Source organism: Lytechinus pictus, chromosome 16 (genome assembly GCF_037042905.1).
Source record: "Lytechinus pictus isolate F3 Inbred chromosome 16, Lp3.0, whole genome shotgun sequence".
Classification (NCBI taxonomy): Eukaryota; Metazoa; Echinodermata; class Echinoidea; order Temnopleuroida; family Toxopneustidae; genus Lytechinus; species Lytechinus pictus.
The window spans coordinates 9383455-9403402 of NC_087260.1; the positions used below are offsets into that span (position 1 = coordinate 9383455).

The window sequence follows — 19948 nt, forward strand, 5'->3', positions numbered from 1 at the left end:
TGTTCGGGTTTTGTGCTCCAATTGGCTCTCCATAGTTAAACCACAACTTTAAACTAGGGGACCCGAGTTCAAAATACGGGCCATATTCATTGTTCAAAATAAAATAACAGAAATCCTCTTTTTTTATCTAACTTCTATTTACCTCTTGTACCTTAAGAATTAGTTTTGAGTACTTGATAAAAAAACCCACATTATTTTGTTTTTTACTGTCATTTGAAAAGACGTCAAGCGTTTTTTACTCAGCAGCCCTTAGTTGTCTCGAACCATTTCAGCGAACTTTGTTTTCTTATCGGGATGCCCCCTTGTTCGAAATCCCAATGGACTCGGTCAACAGTCTAAAACTGTAAGGCCCAATATCCCCCGGGCCTTCTGTGGCTGGACTGTCTTGCATTGAATCGCAAATGTTTTATAGAAAGTTTAAAATTTAATTCCTCTCAAACATGACAAAGTGTTCACATACCTCGTTTTTTATTATCTCTGCCACTACAGTTATCAGTGCTTGCTTGGCTGTTGCAGAAATCTTACACAGAGCCCTGAGCCCGGTCAGATATTTGTACTCCGTCAGGTAGGCAATGACTTTATCTATTGGTAAGGACCGACTTGAACTCTGTGATTTCTGGGTTTCTTCTCCTTCTTCCATATCATCCCAATCTGGAACCTCGTGTCCAGTCTCCATGGGAACAGTGCTTGTGGGTGATTCGGTTTTACCTCCTCCCTCATTTTCCTGAGCGCAAGGTATCTGTTGGGCTCTACTCTCTGCACTTTGTGATGGGGAGCAAACAGGTGATTGTAAACCTTTTAAAAGACCCCCATTTTTCAAGAGTTTTTTCTTAGCTTTCAAAAACCTTTTTTGCCTTTTTGTATTCTTCACGATGATGCGCTCGCATTTTCGGCACACAAAATTGTCCATGCACACAGGCCCTCGACAGAATTTCTGGGCTATTCCCAGGGTAGTACATCTGCGTAGTCTAATCCGACCATATCCCGAAGGCCCTTTTACGAAGGTGATCCCACACATAGCACAGTCTGACGAATTCATGTTGGGAATCCTACACAAAGCACTTTCTGACGAATTCATGATGGGCATACCACACATTTCTGATGTATTCATGTAGGGGGTCCCACACACAGCACATGCTGACGAATTCATGTTGGGAGTCCCACCTGCAGCGCTTTCTGATGAAGTCTTATTGGGAGTCCCACCCGTACCTCTTTCTGATGTATTCATGCTAGGATTCCTACCTGTAGCGCTTCCTGATGTATTCATGTTGGGAGTCCCACCTGTAGCGCTTTCTGATGTATTCATGCTAGGATTCCTACCTGTAGCGCTTTCTGATGAATTCATGTTGGGAGTCCCACCCGTAGCGCTTTCTGATGAATTCATGTTGGGAGTCTCACCCGTACCACTTTCAGTGAATGACGATTAACAGTGTATGCAAAGACTGAAGAGAGATGTTGTCTAGTCATACGGTTTTCTGCCAAATAAAGAAAAGTATTCAAGAATGAAACTAAACAATAAGTGACACCTTTATTAACATGAAATATTGAAATTATAGTATTTGTGATAACAAAACATGATGCAACATATCAATATCTTAAATTTCAACCTAGGATTGTTGAACTTCATTTTTCCTAGCAGCTTATAATGCGATCATAAATTTGGCAAACATTAACACTAAAGGCGACCGCACACCTTACGATTGGTCTGCGACCCGATTTCAGAATAAAATGTAGTAGAATTTGATACTAACATTGAGACTTGGAATATCTTACTGTGCAATGTTCTAAATCATTGTACGAATTCCTATGTTCAAATATGCGACTATGCTATCATCCTTCTTAGAATAAAAGCGAATTTAATATCTAGTCGTAATGACGTCATAGCAGGCGTACGATTGGCTACGATTTGAAACTAATTTGGCCTTTACTCCGAAATAAAGGCTTGCAATCTTTCAAAATGGTTATATTAGTATTCTTTCAATTAATTTAAACCTCAAATAAAATATGTTCCATTCACATTTTCAGAAAATGAGCAAAATGCGATTTGTTCCAAAATCGGATCGCAAACAGTCGTAAGGTGAAAACAGAGACTGGGCTATTTCAGATACATGTATTGAAGGGGTCCATCCGCCAGTCATAAGGACCACTGGTAATACCTGCTAGTCATAAGGACCGCTAGTCATAATAGTCATAAGGGTCGCTATTCATAAGGGCCTTTGTTCATAGAGGTTGCTATAGTCATAATCAACGATGGGGGTCGCCATTCATAATCAAACAAGAGGGTCGCTAGTCATAATCAAGGAAGAGGGTCGCCAGTCATGAGGAAAGGGTTCGTTGATCATAAGGGTCGCCAGTCATAATAGTGGATGAGGGTCGCCAGTCAATCAGTCATAATAGTAGAAGGGGTTCGCCAGTCATAATAGTGAGTGAGGGTCGCCAGTCATAATAGTAGAAAGGGTTCGCCACTCGCCAGTCATAATAGTAGATGAGGGTCGCCAGTCATAATAGTAGAAGGGGTTCAATTAATAATAGATGAGGGTTGCCAGTCATAATAGTAGATGAGGGCCGGTCGCTATAGTCATAATAGTAGAAAGAGTTCGCCATTCATAATAATAGATGAGGGTCGCCAGTCATAGTAGATGAGGGTCGCTAGTCATAAGAGTATATGGGGTTCGCCAGTCATAACAGTAGAAAGGGTTCGCCAGTCATAATAGTGGATGATCGAGGGTCGCTAGTCATAATAACAGATGGGGTTCGCCAGTCATATTACTAGAAGGGGTTTGCCAGTCATAATAGTGGATGAGGGTCGCCAATCATAATAACAGATGGGGTCCACAAGTCATAATAATAGATGAGGGTCTCTAGTCATAATAGTAGATGGGGTTCGCCAGTCATAATAGTAGAAATGGTTCGCCAGTCATTATAGTGGATGGGGTTCGCCAGTCATAATAGTAGAAGGGGTTGGCCAGTAATAATAGTAGAAGGGGTTCCCCGGAGGGGTTCGCTAGTCATAATAGTATGGGGTTCGCCAGTCATAACAGTAGAAAGGGCTCGCCAGTCATAATAGTGGATGAGGGTCGCCAGTCATAACAGATGGGGTTCGCCAGTCATAATAATAGATGAGGGTCGCTAGTCATAATAGTAGATGGGGTTCGCCAGTCGAATAATAGATTAAGGGTCACTAGTCATAATAGTAGATGGGGTTTGCCAGTCATAATAGAAGAAAGGGTTCGCCAGTCATAATAGTGGATGAGGGTCGCCAGTCATAATAACAGATGGGGTTCGCCAGTCATAATAATATATGGTGACAGCCCGCGAGACCGAAGGTCCGCCAGACTGAGGGTCCGCGAGGCCGATTTTTTTCCCTTCATCGGTTGCCGCGGTCGAGTGGTTTAAGGCGCCTCGTTGCAGCGGCGTAACAGGTGCCTGTTATCAGAGGGGCAGAGGGGGGGGGGGGCAGAGCCAAATATTTTCCAGTAATTCCGTCTAGAATTAGTGGCATACATGTAACTAGGATTTTAGTTTAGGTGGCAGTACGAGCATAGGCGGCGGAAGCGGGGGGGGGGGGGACCTGTCCCCCCTAAATTTGAGGTGGGGGGACGATCCCCCTAAATTTTGTGTCGATAACCTTTTTTTTTTTTTTGCTTGCCAAAAAATTTAGATGGTCCCCCCTAAAATTTGGGGTGATAACCTTTTTTTTTTTTTTTTTTTGCTTGTCAAAATTTTTTTGTCGTTACCCCAATGGTAGTGAGCACGGAAAGCGCATTCCGGGGGGTGCAGGGGGAGGGGAGTGTACTGTATACCTATATCCCCCCACCCCCGCGAGAAGCGAGAAGCGCGGAAGGTCCGACGTTCCTTTGAATTATTCCTTATCTGCTCTCGCTCATCTTAATACGTCCTCTGCCTGTAATCGGAGAGGGGGGGGGCAGGACAAAAACATTCCCGGTAACTAAGTCCAGAATCAGTGGCTTTGCTAGGATTTCATTTTAGGTGGCGGTGGTGAGCATGCGAAGTGTGAGAAACACTTAATAATGAGTGCGCGAAAGGCGTTCATATTTTAAGGGGAGTTTTCCCCCCTCTCGCGCGAAGCACGGAAGCTCCAACGTTTTCTTCGAATTGTTCTTTGCCCACTCCTAATCTTCTTACGTTCTCTGCCTGTTAACGGAGGGGGGATTTTGATTTGCGGAAGCTACGACGTTTCTTTGAATCGTTCCTTGTCTGCATCCGCTCTTCTTATACGTTTTCTGCCTGAAATGGGGGGGGGGGGGGCACAGCCAAAAATTTCCTGTTAACTAAGTCTAAAATTAGTGGCGAAGCTATATTTAATTCAAGGGGCGGTGGTCAGCACGCGAAGCGTGTGAAACACTTATTGAGCGCGCAAAACGCGTTCCGGGGGGGGGGGATCATGCATGGAGGGAGAAGCTGTGACGATCCCTTGTCTGCTATTCCTATTCTATTCCTTGTCTGCTCTCGCTCGTCTTACGTTCTCTTATACCTTATTTTCTCGCTCACGTTCCCCCCTTTTTTGGCGGGGGGAAGGGGGTTGGCGTTTGTTTGTTTTTTGCTACGAGTGTGTAATCAGATCCACTCCTGAATGGAAGTGCCCCCCCCCCCCGGGGCCCCATAAGAAATTAAGTAGGTCTAATCTAGCCCCCAGGGCCCAGCCCTGTATCATTTATAGCCAGGCCTAAACTTCTCAAGGCCTAACTGGATTAAGTCTAACTTTAAGCACGCAAAACGATGATGGCACTCTCTGCCAAACGATGTAACATTGCAATAAGTTTGACTCAATTGGCTGATTTTCTTAGAAATGATTGAAGAAAACCAGGTAAAATGTGGATAGGTGGTCGTTTATTCAAGCTTTAATTTGACCTTCGACGCAGCCTGGCCCTGGCTGTGCAGCTGCAGCGCAGCCAATGCAATGCATCCGATGCATGGGTTTTTTTTTTTCGCCGTCCATGCATGGTCTCGGACTCGAAGATGAAATTTAGACCCGGATTTCGGGGATACAGCGCCTTTATTTCAGATTTACAGACTTAAAAAGTCAAATGACATTAAACATTTGAAATCTAACCTTAAAGGCTTGAACAATCATCGTTGATAAACATGATCACTCATCAGCCCTGAAGCCATTGCACTTCAAATCAGGCCAAGCAAATTAGACGTCATTGTCTATGTTGCTAGAAGATCTATGAGTATGACGAGTCGCCTGAAGCCCTAGCCTATCTGAAATGCGCCGGGCTATAGTGGGCAAGTTACTGGTCGCGCAAGCAGACTGACGGGCGAGGCGAAGCCTACGCCCTCGCCTGACGGACTCGGGCTTCGCCCTCGCCCGTCAGTAGTTTGCCCACTAGCCCGACGCATAACGGATAGGCTGCTGAAGCCCCAGCGCATCATCAACGTGCGTCACTCGGCGCACCCAGGCCAGAAAAATGTCCTCGATTTATTACAGTGTCGGTGGTTGTCTATGCATTTATTAGTCATGTTAGTGGCACTCATGGGTTCAATGCATCTCGGGTGCGAAGGATTCATATGCACATGGTGCACGCGAATCTTTCACACCCTTTTTACTAAAATAACTATGCCTTTACAGTTTACCTAAAGATTCTAATTGTGCTATGACACTTACCGAACCATATGGATCGTTTGTTGACTTCTCTTTGCTGTTTTTTTAAGAAAGAAAAAGCATTTTCTCGTGATCTTCACGTAGATGCCGCCGGATCATAGTGGATATCAACTTTTGCCTAAAGAGGGGGCGCGATATTATTCACAAGACGTTTGTTTACGGTTCTGCAGCTTGTACTGCTAGCTGCATTATAGACGCTTAGCATTATTTTCCTCTTTCTGTTTTTTTTTTTTTTTTTTTTGCTGTCAAGCGGTATTTTCTATTGTAACGCCATCAGCAATGATGAAATGTAAAGAGTCGCCTTGAAATGAAGAAAAATTGTGTCGCATTAATTCGTTAGTTTGTTTCCTATTTTTTGCTCTTTTTCTTCTTCCTCATCTATGATCAAAGGTGAATACCTTTTTTTGATATCTGTTCTAAAAGCTGGACATTTTAAATATTTTGTTCAAATAAATAAATCAACAGGATAGTAATCAAAATGCGATAGAGCTGCCCGAGCTGAAAATTCTGATACAAGGACTTGAAAATAAAACATTCTGAGCACTTTTTATAACCATGATGAGGAGACCCATATATATATATATATATATATATATATATATATATATATATATATATATATATGTATATGAAATAAGCTAACACGAAAAAAATACGTTTTGGGGACTGTTAAATAAGAATTCATGAGTGGGATAGGTAACTATCTATTCTATTCTTGTTCGTTTTCTATTATCATTTGTATGTTGTGTTTATTTTTCTTGAAGCACCAAAAGGTGGACATGTCCGATAAAATATATTAACGAAGTCATGCACCATTATTATCATAAGCTAACGGATCAAAATGCGAGCGTGAAACGTGAGCTTCTTTTTTCCTTAATTCAGTCTTAACAATACTTTTTCATCATATTTTAAAGGTGAATCTCATGATTCAAAATGATAAATGCTTGTCGCACGGGCAGAAATAGCGGGACCAACAGTTATTTTCAATATTCCGAACTGCATTCTGGACGTTGTATAAGCACCTTTGTATAACAATTAAAAGGGTAGGCCTATTTACCTTACAAATTATGCGAGCGCTGAACTTTTGGACATTTAAACCTCAACAAATGGACATTCTAAGCATTTTAAAAATATGAACAACATCATAACTGTCACTTACAAAAATGATGCCAGCGCGAAGCTCGCACTTATAATTTTTGTTATTGATGACAGGACTGTATCTAAATGAAAAATACTGCGAGGGCATTTGCGCTTAAGATTTAAATTTGGGATTTGAAAAGTCCGACAGATTACCTATACTTTTAAAAAAGGAATGACATCCAGAATTCAAGCGCAAAGCGCCAGTAGATTTATGTTGAAGTTAGACCTAGAACAGGGACGTTGAACCTTTATAATCATGAAAAAGATGGTATTTCTATAAATAAAACATGGAAGTCTACTTTTGTTTTAGTGTTGATATTCAGATCTTCAAACTTGACATTTTCCTATCCCCTTCATCATTCTCTCTCTCTCTCTCTCCCTTTCCCCATTTTCGTTCTCCCTTCTTTTCTTCTCTCCCTTTCCCTTCCCTTTTCCTTTCCCTTTTCTTTACTTTCTCCCTCCCCTTCTCTTTTCTCGCTCTTTCCATTTTTTTCTTTCCCTCTCCCTTCCCCTCTTCCTTTCCTTTGTTTTCTTTCTATTTTATGGTCTCCTTTTCCCTCTCTCTCCTCTACCTTTCCCCCTCCCTTAATCTGTCTTTTCTTGTCTCTCTTTCCCTTTCCCGCCCCCTCCATTCCCTTTCTCGCTTTTCCTTTCCCTTCTTTTCTTTCCTTTCTCCCTCCCCTACTGTTTTCTAGCTCTTTCCATTTTTCTTTTCCCCTCCCTTTCCCTCTTCTTTCCCCTCTTCCTTTCCTTTGTTTTCTTTCTATTTTATGGTCTCCTTTTCCCTCTCTCTCCTCTACCTTTCCCCCTCCCCTTTTCCTTTCCCTTTCCCTCTCCTTTTTTGTGCAAACATTAACACGAAAATCTTGCTTCCTACACACACACACACAAACGCCCGCAATCTAACACACGTAATGCGAAACGATCGGGACATTATCATTTTGTTCATATATATATATATATATATATATATTTTCTCAATGAACATTTTCATCTATTTAAAGCTTTGAAAATTAATAAACGATTCCATAGGCGAAACCTCAATGATCATTAGGAAGGTACTTTACCCATTTTCATTTTATGTCATTATGATTATTCCATACTAAGGCAACATATTTTGGATATAAAAATACGTGAAGGAAATGTTCCTCTTCTGTTTTATACTTTAACAGAAAACATTTTGTTCAACCAAATTATGATTTGTATTTCAAAGTTCTATGCAGTATTTTCATTGGAAAATCTCTTAAAGGTCAAGTGCACCCCAGAAAAAATATGTTTGAATAAATAGAGAATTATGAAACAAGACTAACGCTGAAAACTTCATCAAAATCGGATGTAAAATAAGAAAGTTATGACATATTAAAGTTTCGCTTATTTATCACAAAACAGTTACATGCACAATTTATTGATATCTAAATGAGAGTCAATAATGTCACTCACTATTTCTCTTTTATTGTTCGAATTATACAATATTTCAATTCTCACGACTTTGACCAAATAGGACCCTCTTTAAGTATATACATGAAATGCAACCTGTTGATTTTTGGTACAATTTCCTAATGCGCCGACGACTTGAATCGAGAATGTTCGATAGGAAAAATTCGCATTTCGATTTTTGTTTGCGTAATTTCCACCGCAGTATGAAGGATGACCAAAGACTGACCGAGCGAAGTATCCTGGTTGAGATTTGGAGGTAAGCGATAAAAACACCTTTATCAATAATTTCTAATTCATTTTTAAAATGAACTAAATCATACGATCAAGATTAACATAGTGGAAAAATATTTAAAAATTTGGCGTTTCATAGTCCCTCACATTCGTGTGATGAATGAAAACGTCAAAATGCAGTTACTATGAAATCACATGCGTTGTGCGAGGTTAGTATACTAACCTCGCATGTTGTGTGAGTGTGTTACTGTTAGTGGTGCAGCGAAATTCAGCAGAAGAAAATAACAGACCAGAGGTATCCTCGTCATAAAATAGACTTAATATTCCAAAATGAGGGAAAATGTCAAAATCATGATTATTTAAGGCTTAAGCTAAATATTTCCTTCAAAAATAATATCATATTTTTAATATATAGGCCTAGCCCACTTGTTCACTGCAACCACCCTGCCTGTGGGGAATCTACAGGTTGGACTATGTCATGCCAATGCTGTACAGAGCACGCACTTTAAAAAATTATTAAAATATCACTTTTGTGACCAAAATTACTAATTTCTGTACAGTTGCAATTTATTTTTCATTAGTAACTTGGGAAAAAATTTTGTATTCACTAGAGCGCTCAAAAACTTGAATTTTTGGCATATTTTTGTGTACGCCCTCTATTGGTGGAAAATAATATGGCAAGAAAATTTTCATTTTTTATCTCTAGGCCCCCCTATATTTAATTAAGAAAAAAATAATTTAAAGAATCAAATTTACTTGAGGGCCAAGTTGTATGACAAATAGGTGTAATGAAAACTGTCAGTGTAAAAAAACCAAGCATTTGTCCCAAAGAAAAAGAGAAAATAAGCCAAACATTGCCATCCTTATTTTGCCACACATGGAGATATAACTTAATAAACTGGGAACAAGGTTATATCTAGACAGGAATAACCGTCGTTTCTGGGGATTTATTCAACAATTTCTGACATTTTACTGTAATCCCCATTTACCGACGGTAGGGTGTACGTGTGGGCTCGCATGTGTTCTCATTCCCTCCCTTTTGTCAATTCACAGTCCAAAGTTTGATGTAATTTTACACATCGAATTTACAATCTAAGGATGTATAAACAACAAACTTTTAACACTTGATATTCCAATATTTAAATATTTTAAACGATATAGATGAAAAAGGCATGAAAAATATACTTTACCGATGTTTAATTGGGTTGAACACGATAAAAATTGTCAAAATGGCAGCCAAACTATAAAATATTTACAAACGAACGTCAACAATCACGAATGTGATATCGATATTGCTTTCGATATTATACGATCTGCTCCATATGCGAACGAAACCGAAGATAAACGATACTAGTTATACTAGTACTAGTACTAGTTATAATTGCGATATATCGATTCGAGACATTAAGTTAATAACGATAATGACGTCATTCAAGATGGCAACTTGCAAGAAAAACCGTCAGGTCAGGTGAAAATGTCTTAGATGACAGATTTCTCAATCATCCAGAGGATTTTTTTCAATAACTTTGGCCCAAGGTATGCAATTACTTAAGTTATTTATATTTCCCTGATAATGGAAACCATGAAACTTTCAATTTTGCTTAAAAAACAGTTTTAAATCGCGATCTACAAAACGCTAGTTCACTATACGTTGGCTGTAGTGTAGGTACGGGGCCCCATCCCCTTCAGTCTATGTATGGTGAGTGGAGCCAACGTAGTTCAGCGGAACAACCAAAATACAGAGACTGAAGCTTTTGGTCTAGGTTATATCATAACCTTGTTCATTGAAATTGAATGAGTGGCCTAGCCCTAGTACTACCATGACTACCAAGAATAACTGATCTAAAATATTTTCATTAAAAAAAGTATTTGAAATTAACAAATGAAAAAAAATCAACTCTACAAAGACAAAGTTCCCCAAAACCACTCACACGTATTGCGAGGTTAGTATTATACAAATAATGCATGCAGCCTAGTGCGTTAGTGGAAATGCAGAGCATGCGAGGTTTCTTTAGATAGGTGCCGCACTGTGCACGAGCCGCTGGCGGCGAGTGCCCAGCGTGCACCATCTGAAGAAACCGAGCTTTCTCTGCATTTACTTTTACGCACGACAGAGCAAGTGCATTATTTGTTTTATAAAATAGCAACACAGAAACAAATTCTTGAAAAGTTACAGTACAGTTTTGTTGGACTTCTCCCGGGACTTCTACCGCACTGGTTTGCTTGAGCGTGCAATGTCAATTTTCGTTGCGCACCTTTTGCACTGCCGTGCAGTGCACCAAAAAAGTTGGGTGTCATGTGACGCGTATTGGCCAATCGCGATGCTTGAAATAATACGGCATACTCGTGATATAGGCCCCGCTCGAGAAAAAAATTGTAATCGATCATACCTCAATATCTAGGTTGCTAACTTCAGCTCACTATATATACTCGTGATATAGGCCCCGCTGCTGTGTTGAATGGCTCAGAATGTCCGTTCGCGGGGCCTGTTTCACGAGTATAATACTATCGTTATATAGGCCCCGCACTACGGCACTTCAGACACTCCAACACAGTAGCGGGGCCTACATCACGAGTATATTATTAAGCTTGCATCCTAAGATAATCGCGAAACTGGCCCCGTCCAATGCGCTTTTCCCAACATTCGCACGTGTGTGGGGCTCGGATGACGGCAATTAGTATACTCGTTATCGAGGCCCCTTGCACTGTTATATCATGGAAAATAACGTGGTCCTGGGGCTTGTTTCCCCGGCCGGTGAGAATTATCATGGGCGGCGCTGGAGTGGGGGGGGGGGGGGGAGGGCCTCCAATTTATTTTCCAAATAAACAAGGAGAGAGAATAACAAAATGTGTATGTATTTACTTCTTCAGAAATTTATTTGTCGATTTACTTATATATTAATACAGTTATTAATTTATTTATCAATCTATTTATATTGATTAATTAATGTATTTTATTCATTTAATTTATTTGTTTACAGTTTTTTTTCTTTTGTGATATAGAGAGTCAGAGGTATCATTTATTTCAATCTATTTTAATTGCTTAATTAATAATTTTTTTTTTTTCTTCATTTTTTTTTCTTTTGTGATAGAGAGAGTAAGAGGTATCATTCGTTTTTAATTATTTTTATGTGTGGAAGTTCACTTATTTACATTTATTCTAATTGATTAATTAATGTATTTATATTGATTAATTAATGTATTTATATTTATTCATTAATCATTTAATTTATTTGTTTTCAGTTTTTTTGTGATGTCCAATGCGCTTGTCCAAGCATTCGCCGTGTGTGGGGCTCGGATGACGGCTATAGTATACTCGTTATCGAGGCCCCTTCCACTTGTTATATCATGGAAAATAGCGTGGTCGTGGGTCTTGATTCCCCGGTGAGTGATATCATGCTCGGCGCTGTAGGGGCCCGGGGGGCTCCAATTTATTTTTAAAAAAACAAGGGGAATAATAAAGAAGTGAGTATAAAAACTCTGCATGACAATGGAGTAGGATCCATATGGGCGACTTGTTTTAGGCATGATGTTATCCTTCCAGTTTTCAGAGAAAAATCAACCAGGCCCCTCACAACCCGACGCCGCCCTCGTGTTGCTAATATTTTGCTTTTAAAGATCTGCTCTCTGAATAACTTTTGATAAATCCGTGAATGATTCATTCATTTGCTATTTTTTTGGGAGTGTTTTCGATGTAACGTTAGGCCTATATATAGTTATTGTTCCATTATCCATCGTAATTTGTATTTGCTAGTTATTTGATAACCTCGTTTTATTCAGCATTTCATTTGAATTATTTTTTTGCGGGGAGGGAGGTGTCATTAATGATTTAATTATATAGTTCTTGTATAATTTCCCCCAATCTTTCACTTGACGTAATGCTGCGAATGAATCCATTTATTCATTCATGTATCATAATCTATTTATAATCACCTGGATGTAGGAAGTCAATATACATTTTTTTCAAATCGGCTTTCTTCTCTTATTCAATATTGAATCATTCATCTGGCTTCCTGCGTATTATCAATTTGTATTTTTTTTCATTCCTTTCATAAATCCCCGCTTCCCCACTTTTCATCCATTTAAGTTCAGAAAAGAAAACGAATAGGCATATTCATTCGGGAAAAATTTATTAATTTTCTTTTGGTCAATTTTATTATTGCTTGAGGGATATCTACGCTATAATTAACTTAATCTATATTTTACTGAGACTTATCCCCCTCCCAGCCCCCACAATTGGGGATAGGCCTATCATTATCTATATTATCTAAGTACGTTAAGTACGTTTTCTCTATTACCTAAATATCAATTTATTAATCTTTTATTTTTTTTTAAAGCTTACTTATACCGTTCATTGATATCCCAGTATTTCTTCAGCTAATTAACCTATCAACTTAAATTATTTTCTCATCCTGCTTTCATTTTAATCAATCCACTTGAAGATTGTTTGTAACTGTATTTGATAGCATGGTTTTAAAAATGATGGATTTCGATTGTTTGCTGGTATACATGGTAGTAGGCCTGAAATAACAGCATATCGCATCAACAAATTATAAAAAAAAACATTTATTGATCGATCGTCATTTCATTAATTCACCATCCAAATATTGCATTTTTTTTCTTCGCCTATATGGCATTCATTTATTTACTAATTCATACACCCTCGCCCCCGATTTTATTAAAAGATTTAATAATTTCGGAAAAGTGTCTCAATGTGTTCTTATAATTTATTTTCATGCACGAATTATTCTACTATTTCCTTATCTGTGATATTTTATTTCAGGAGTTTAATGTGTCCCCCAGATCCGAGATTTCGTAGCGGGGGGGGGGAGGGGGGGGGTGCAAATTTGAGAAGACAGTTGGTGGCGCATAGGTCTGTCTGGTTGAATGCGTCAGAAAAAAATATACACACAGGTACGGGTTCAGTATTTTTAAAGGGGCGGGGGTACAGCCGTACAGGCCGGTTGGACACATTGCCATTCATGAAATCCCTGGTCGGCCACTCAAAGAGGAAAAGGTAAGTGTTTTTTTTTGGGGGGGGCGTTGTGATATGGAAGTTTATGTACATTTTGCTTTAATATTTACCAACAAGATAGGCCTACCATGACTATACAGCCGAACTAAACGAGAACGCTAACTGTGAAAAAAAAATTAATTATAATCCATGTGTTAAAAGCTATGAATGGAGCACATTAAGCTCTTATTAACCCTAAACAACAAACGTTTATTTAAAATTTTAATTACTTAACTGAAAATGGGAAAAGGACTTTACAGTGACGCATGAACAGGATATGAAAGAGGAGCGCGAGCTGATTTTTTTTCACACTTGAAAATAGGATGCGAATGCAATCGAAGTACGAGATGAATTTTGTTGAATTATATCGACACGAAAAGGTTATGTTTTTAAACACTGCTGACATGTAGGAGTGAGAGAGGAGGGGGGGGGGGCATCTTGTTCAACACTTAACTTTCCTTGTTGAATTTGATCCATTACAAAGGATAATAATGCATTTTAAATGATTTTAGTATAATTGACGTTTTCCTTGAACCGTTGTATTCTTTGAATTGATGGGAGCATATAATTATAGGTCTATATAATCGATTGTAATTCTTTTTTATTTGGGAGCAATAATTTTTACCAAAATCCCCATCATCTTGGAGTGTAATGTTTTTTCTTATTTTTTGCCATTTTTTCAAACAAAACCCACAGCACCCCCTGCTTGATCGTTTATCGAACATGATTTGCATGGATATTTTTTTTCTCTATATTTGAGATTTACATAGTTCTTGATTTAATAATCAGATCATGCTTCATAAACTCCCGGGGGGGGGGGGCACTCGACCAAAAAAGTGGTAGGGGTGTGCCGCAGGCGAGACAAAAAACGGGGGCCTTGGAGCGGGCTCATTGTAAAAAGGAGGGTCCTCGGAACGGGCTTCGGAACTACAAATGTTTGTGAAAACGGGGGTCCTTGGAACGGGTCGCCTGCGTGCGAGTGCATCCCTATGGAACGTACATGCAGCTAGCCCGACGGCCGGCACGATTGACGGGCGCGCTAGCGCAGAGGCGATGGTCGGACAGCAAGCTGCGGCCGCTTTTCATCAAAATTGCGACCGGAACGGCGTAACGGAAAATATGCGAAGCCCTGGAGCGGATTTTTTCTTCTTTTTTCTCGAGAAGAAGAAAATGCTATGCTCTGGAGCGGTTTTCTTTGTTCTTTTTCTCAATAAGACAAAAATGCTATGCCTCGGAACGGAAATTTGAGTGTAAAAATGGGGGTCCCCTCCGCGGCACATACCCACTATGCATTATATACTAAGTGCCCCCCCCCCCCCCGGGCATAAACTTCTTTGTTTGTAAAATTATATTTCTTGAAGACGAAATGATATGACTGTTGTGTTTAAGTGACATTTTTTACCTTGTCAGTTTCGTCTAATAGTTTCTGGAGGGTAAGAAACTAGCTATATTTGATAAGCATTATATTTAGGATATATAACCAAAATGATATTGCTTGGTCATGTTGGATTCATCTGTAAATATCAATATTTTACATCGATTTACATGTAGTTTAATTACCACTAACATAGTATCATCATGTTGCTAGGCGACATCCCATAATTCTGTAGGCGCTGTTTTTCATGCAGTTGCATCATACATATACTTAGTTGACAGTGAGGTCACGAATCGTGGCATGTTCTGATATGGTTTTTTTATTTATATATAAAAACACAAATTTAGAATGAGAAATCAGATAAAGCACAAAAGTTTTTCTAATTTAATTTTTCTGTTTTTTTTATATACAAAAACCAAATCACAAAACGTTATTCTCGCTGTGATTTCGTTTTTGTGTTTTCAAAAACCCCAAACTAAGGGGCTGATTTTCGTTTTCGCTTCTTCACGATTGGAACAGAAAAACAAATTATCCATTAGTACCTTGATTGTGCAGGTTACTGGGCAGGTGAAAGTGACATTACAATTGATCTTAGCAAGTCATTCATTACATTAATGAGTAGAATACAATTTAATATAATAAACACTAATTAAAGTGTGAGAATGGAAATATTTGATTAGAGAATAGCGAACTTCTTAACCAAAATGCGTAGCAATTAAAAAAATATTTTTTTCAGCAAACCTTTAAGAATATTTTTTCTAGTTTCTGCTTTAATTATCATCAACTTTACGTCACGGTCAGGGTATACTGCCCCCTCTCGGGTATAGGCCTATCGTGTCAATTAATAGACAACAGTTTTTCCCAAAACAGCACAAACATGAACGAATAAATGAATAAACCAGGAAATGAATAAGTGAAGCAATACGAAGGAGAACTTGAAATAGTAATGTATTAGGTCCCCCCTCTCTCTCTCTCTCTCTCTATATATATATATAAACGTTTCACGTATTGGCTTCAGTGGTATTATAAGGTAACAAAATATAGTTTGTTATATATATATAATAATATACGGTATAGAGAGAGAGATCAAATCCATACACAAAAAAGAGAAATTAACGATAATTGTTGGTCTAACATCAAATAAAACAAAAAGTTTAATACAAACAAATACATGAATAAAAAAATTAATTTAAAGGACAAGTCCACCCCAAAAAATTTGATTTGAATAAAAAGAGGAAAATCGAACGATCATCACGCTGAAAATTTCATAAAAATCGGATGCAAAATAAGAAAGTTATAACATTCCGAAGTTTAGTTTAATTCAAAATAATAGTTATATATGCACATCCAGGTCGGTATGCAAATGAGGAAACTGATGACGCCACCCAATCACTATTTCTTTAGTATTTTATTATATGAAATATATTTTCCAATTTTCTCATTGTCAAGTGAAACAATGATTAATTCCTCCCTGAACATGTGGAATATATGGTTCAGTCACGTTGGCCCTTATTGTAAAATCTGTGAAAATTGAAATATTGTATAATTCAAACAATAAAAAAAACAAAAGAAATAGCGAGGGACATCATCAACTGTATCATTTGCAAGCAAATGAGTTGTGCATATCACTGTTTTGTAAAAAAAAATAAGCGAAACTTTAAAATATCACAACTTTCTCCTTTTACATCCGATTTTGATGAAATTTCCAGCGTTATGCGAGTTTGATTTTTCTCTATTTATTCAAATCAACATTTTTCTGGGGTGAACTTGACCTTTAAATAAAATATATATTCCCTTTATGTAACGAAAAATAAGGTTATAACACCCTTCAACTACGACTAATTAAAAAAAGGTAAACGATTATTTTTAAATTTAGATTGTATATCTATACTTTCTTCAAATTGTTAAAGTCATTCATGCCTGAATGATCGAGGAAACTTCTGAGGATACCAGGTGAAAGAGTAAATATTCTGAGCTTTACAATGATTGCCGTCATCATTTTGTATATCCACAAGAACTTCCAGAATGAATAAAAATAAATGAAATGTACGAGCCTGTATCAACATAAGACCTAGGCCTACGCACGCCTCTCAGATAACAAATAATATATATATATATAATAAATGAATATATAGATAATAAATAAATAAATGAACTTCCACACATAAAAAGAATTAAAAAAGACTGATACCTCTGACTCTCTATATCACAAAAGAAAAAAAATAATACAAATAAATTAAATGATTAATGAATAAATATAAATATATTAATTAATCAATTAATATAGATTGATAAATAAATAAATGAACTTCCACACATAAAAATAATTAAAAACGAATGATACCTCTGACTCTCTACATCACAAAAGACAAAAAAAAATGAAAACAAATAAATTAAATGATTAATAAATAAATATAAAAACATTAATTAATCAATATAAATACATTAATTAATCAATTAAAATAGACTGAAATAAATGAACTTTCACACATAAAAAGAATTAAAAACGAATGATACCTCTGGCTCTCTATATCACAAAAGGAAAAATATTAATACAAATAAATTAAATGATTAATGAATAAATATAAATATATTAATTAATCAATTAAAATAGATTGATAAATAAATGAACTTCCACACATAAAAATAATTAAAAACGAATGATACCTCTGACTCTCTACATCACAAAAGACAAAAAAAAATGAAAACAAATAAATTAAATGATTAGTGAATAAATATAAAAACATTAATTAATCAATATAAATACATTAATTAATCAATTAATATAGACTGAAATAAATGAACTTCCACACATAAAAATAATTAAAAACGAATGATACCTCTGACTCTCTACATCACAAAAGACAAAAAAAAATGAAAACAAATAAATTAAATGATTAGTGAATAAATATAAAAACATTAATTAATCAATATAAATACATTAATTAATCAATTAATATAGACTGAAATAAATGAACTTCCACACATAAAAATAATTAAAAACGAATGATACCTCTTACTCTCTATATCACAAAAGAAAAAAAAAACTGAAAACAAATAAATTAAATGATTAATTAATCAATTAAAATAGATTGAAAAAAATGATACCTCTGACTCTCTATATCACAAAAGAAAAAAAATAATACAAATAAATTAAATGATTAATGAATAAATATAAATATATTAATTAATCGAATTAAAATAGATTGATAAATAAATGAACTTCCACACATACAAATAATTAGAAACGAATGATACCTCTGACTCTCTACATCACAAAAGAAAAAAAAAACTGAAAACAAATAAATTAAATGATTAGTGAATAAATATAAAAACATTAATTAATCAATATAAATACATTAATTAATCAATTAATATAGACTGAAATAAATGAACTTCCACACATAGAAATAATTAAAAACGAATGATAGCTCTTACTCTCTATATCACAAAAGAAAAAAAAAACTGAAAACAAATAAATTAAATGAGGAATAAAATACATTAATTAATCAATAGAAATAGATTGATAAATCTTAATATGAAGATATGAAGTAAATTGACAAATAAATTTCTGAAGAAGTAGCATACATACACATTTTATTATTCTCTCTCCTTGTTTATTTGGAAAATAAATTGGAGGCCCCCCCCCCCCTCCAGCGCCGCCCATGATAATTCTCACCGGCCGGGGAAACAAGCCCCAGGACCACGTTATTTTCCATGATATAACAGTGCAAGGGGCCTCGATAACGAGTATAGGCCTACTAATAGCCGTCATCCAAGCCCCACACACGTGCGAATGTTGGGAAAAGCGCATTGGACGGGGCCAGTTTCGCTACTAATACTATCTTAGGATGCAAGCTTAATAATATACTCGTGATGTAGGCCCCGCTACTGTGTTGGAGTGTCTGAAGTGCCATAGTGCGGGGCCTATATAACGATTATAGTATTATACTCGTGAAACAGGCCCCGCGAACGGACATTGCCATTCAACACAGCAGCGGGGCCTATATCACGAGTATATATAGTGAGCTGAAGTTAGCAACCTAGAATTAGAAATTGAGGTATGATCGATTACAAGTTTTTCTCGAGCGGGGCCTATATCACGATTTTGCCAATAATACACCTATTTTATAATACTTAGTATACTAACCTCGCACCGTACCACGAACCGCGTTTGGCAGTGGATTTCTAACTAGTGCCCGTGGGTCGCGCGTGCTGGGATCTCACTTCTTGGGTCCACAACACATGCACACGACTTAGTTCTATGCCACTATGCCTATGGCCTGAATTTTCTGTGCGCGGCGGCATGTAATGAACCCTTGGGTGCCCAAACCCATAGAGATTTTGGTATATACTAATAATATCTATGCCCAAAACCCACCTTATTTTTTAGAGTGGTCACCATATTCGAGCGGAGTTGACCTTCCAAGCATGCAACATGCTGCGCTTGTGAAGTTGTGTGTTGTTAATGTTGCCCTCTAATCTCTATCTCTCTCGTTGGCTCTGATCTGAGTACAATACAAGTGTCCAATTTTCGGTTTTCTCGCTGGCGCTGACATGACCGGCGTTGCACTTAACTATGAGGCGCCGAATGTACCAATATTATATAGAACAATTATTTGTTATATAATCATTATTTATTAAAAAATACCTATTATTTATATATAATTTACATTTTATTTGTAGATAACTACTATTATGTAAAATATCATTTCTAATTATTTATATATAATTCCAAGTAATACTTCATTATTTGTAAATAATAATAGTTCGACATTCCATTATTTATAAATAATGATTATTTGTTTTTCATTATTTATAAATAATGATTATTTGTTTTTCATTATTTATAAATAATGATTATTTGTTTTTCATTTTTTATAAATAATGATTGTTTTTTATTATTTATAAATGATGACACTATACATACTTCATTATTTATAAATAATGACACTATACTTCATTATTTATAAATAATGACACTATACATGCTTCATTATTTATAAATAATTGCAATTCGTTTTTCCATTATTTATAAATAAGTATTGTTTAAAAATAATAATTATCTATTAACAATGCCAGTTCACATTTCTTTATCTATAAATAATTTGTTGAGTTTTCCATG

The 19948-nt window shown here is 36.7% G+C and overlaps 1 protein-coding gene across 1 annotated transcript in view; it reads right to left on the reverse strand.

Moving 5' to 3' along the window:
* The window catches only part of LOC129279050 (uncharacterized), a 42413-nt gene that overhangs the window by 20462 nt on the left and 2003 nt on the right, over positions 1–19948 (reverse strand). The window contains exon 2 of the mRNA XM_064111683.1: positions 461–1475. Coding sequence (XP_063967753.1) covers positions 461–1384 — 924 coding nt within the window. The 5' untranslated portion in view covers positions 1385–1475. The remainder of the gene's footprint in view (positions 1–460; positions 1476–19948) is intronic.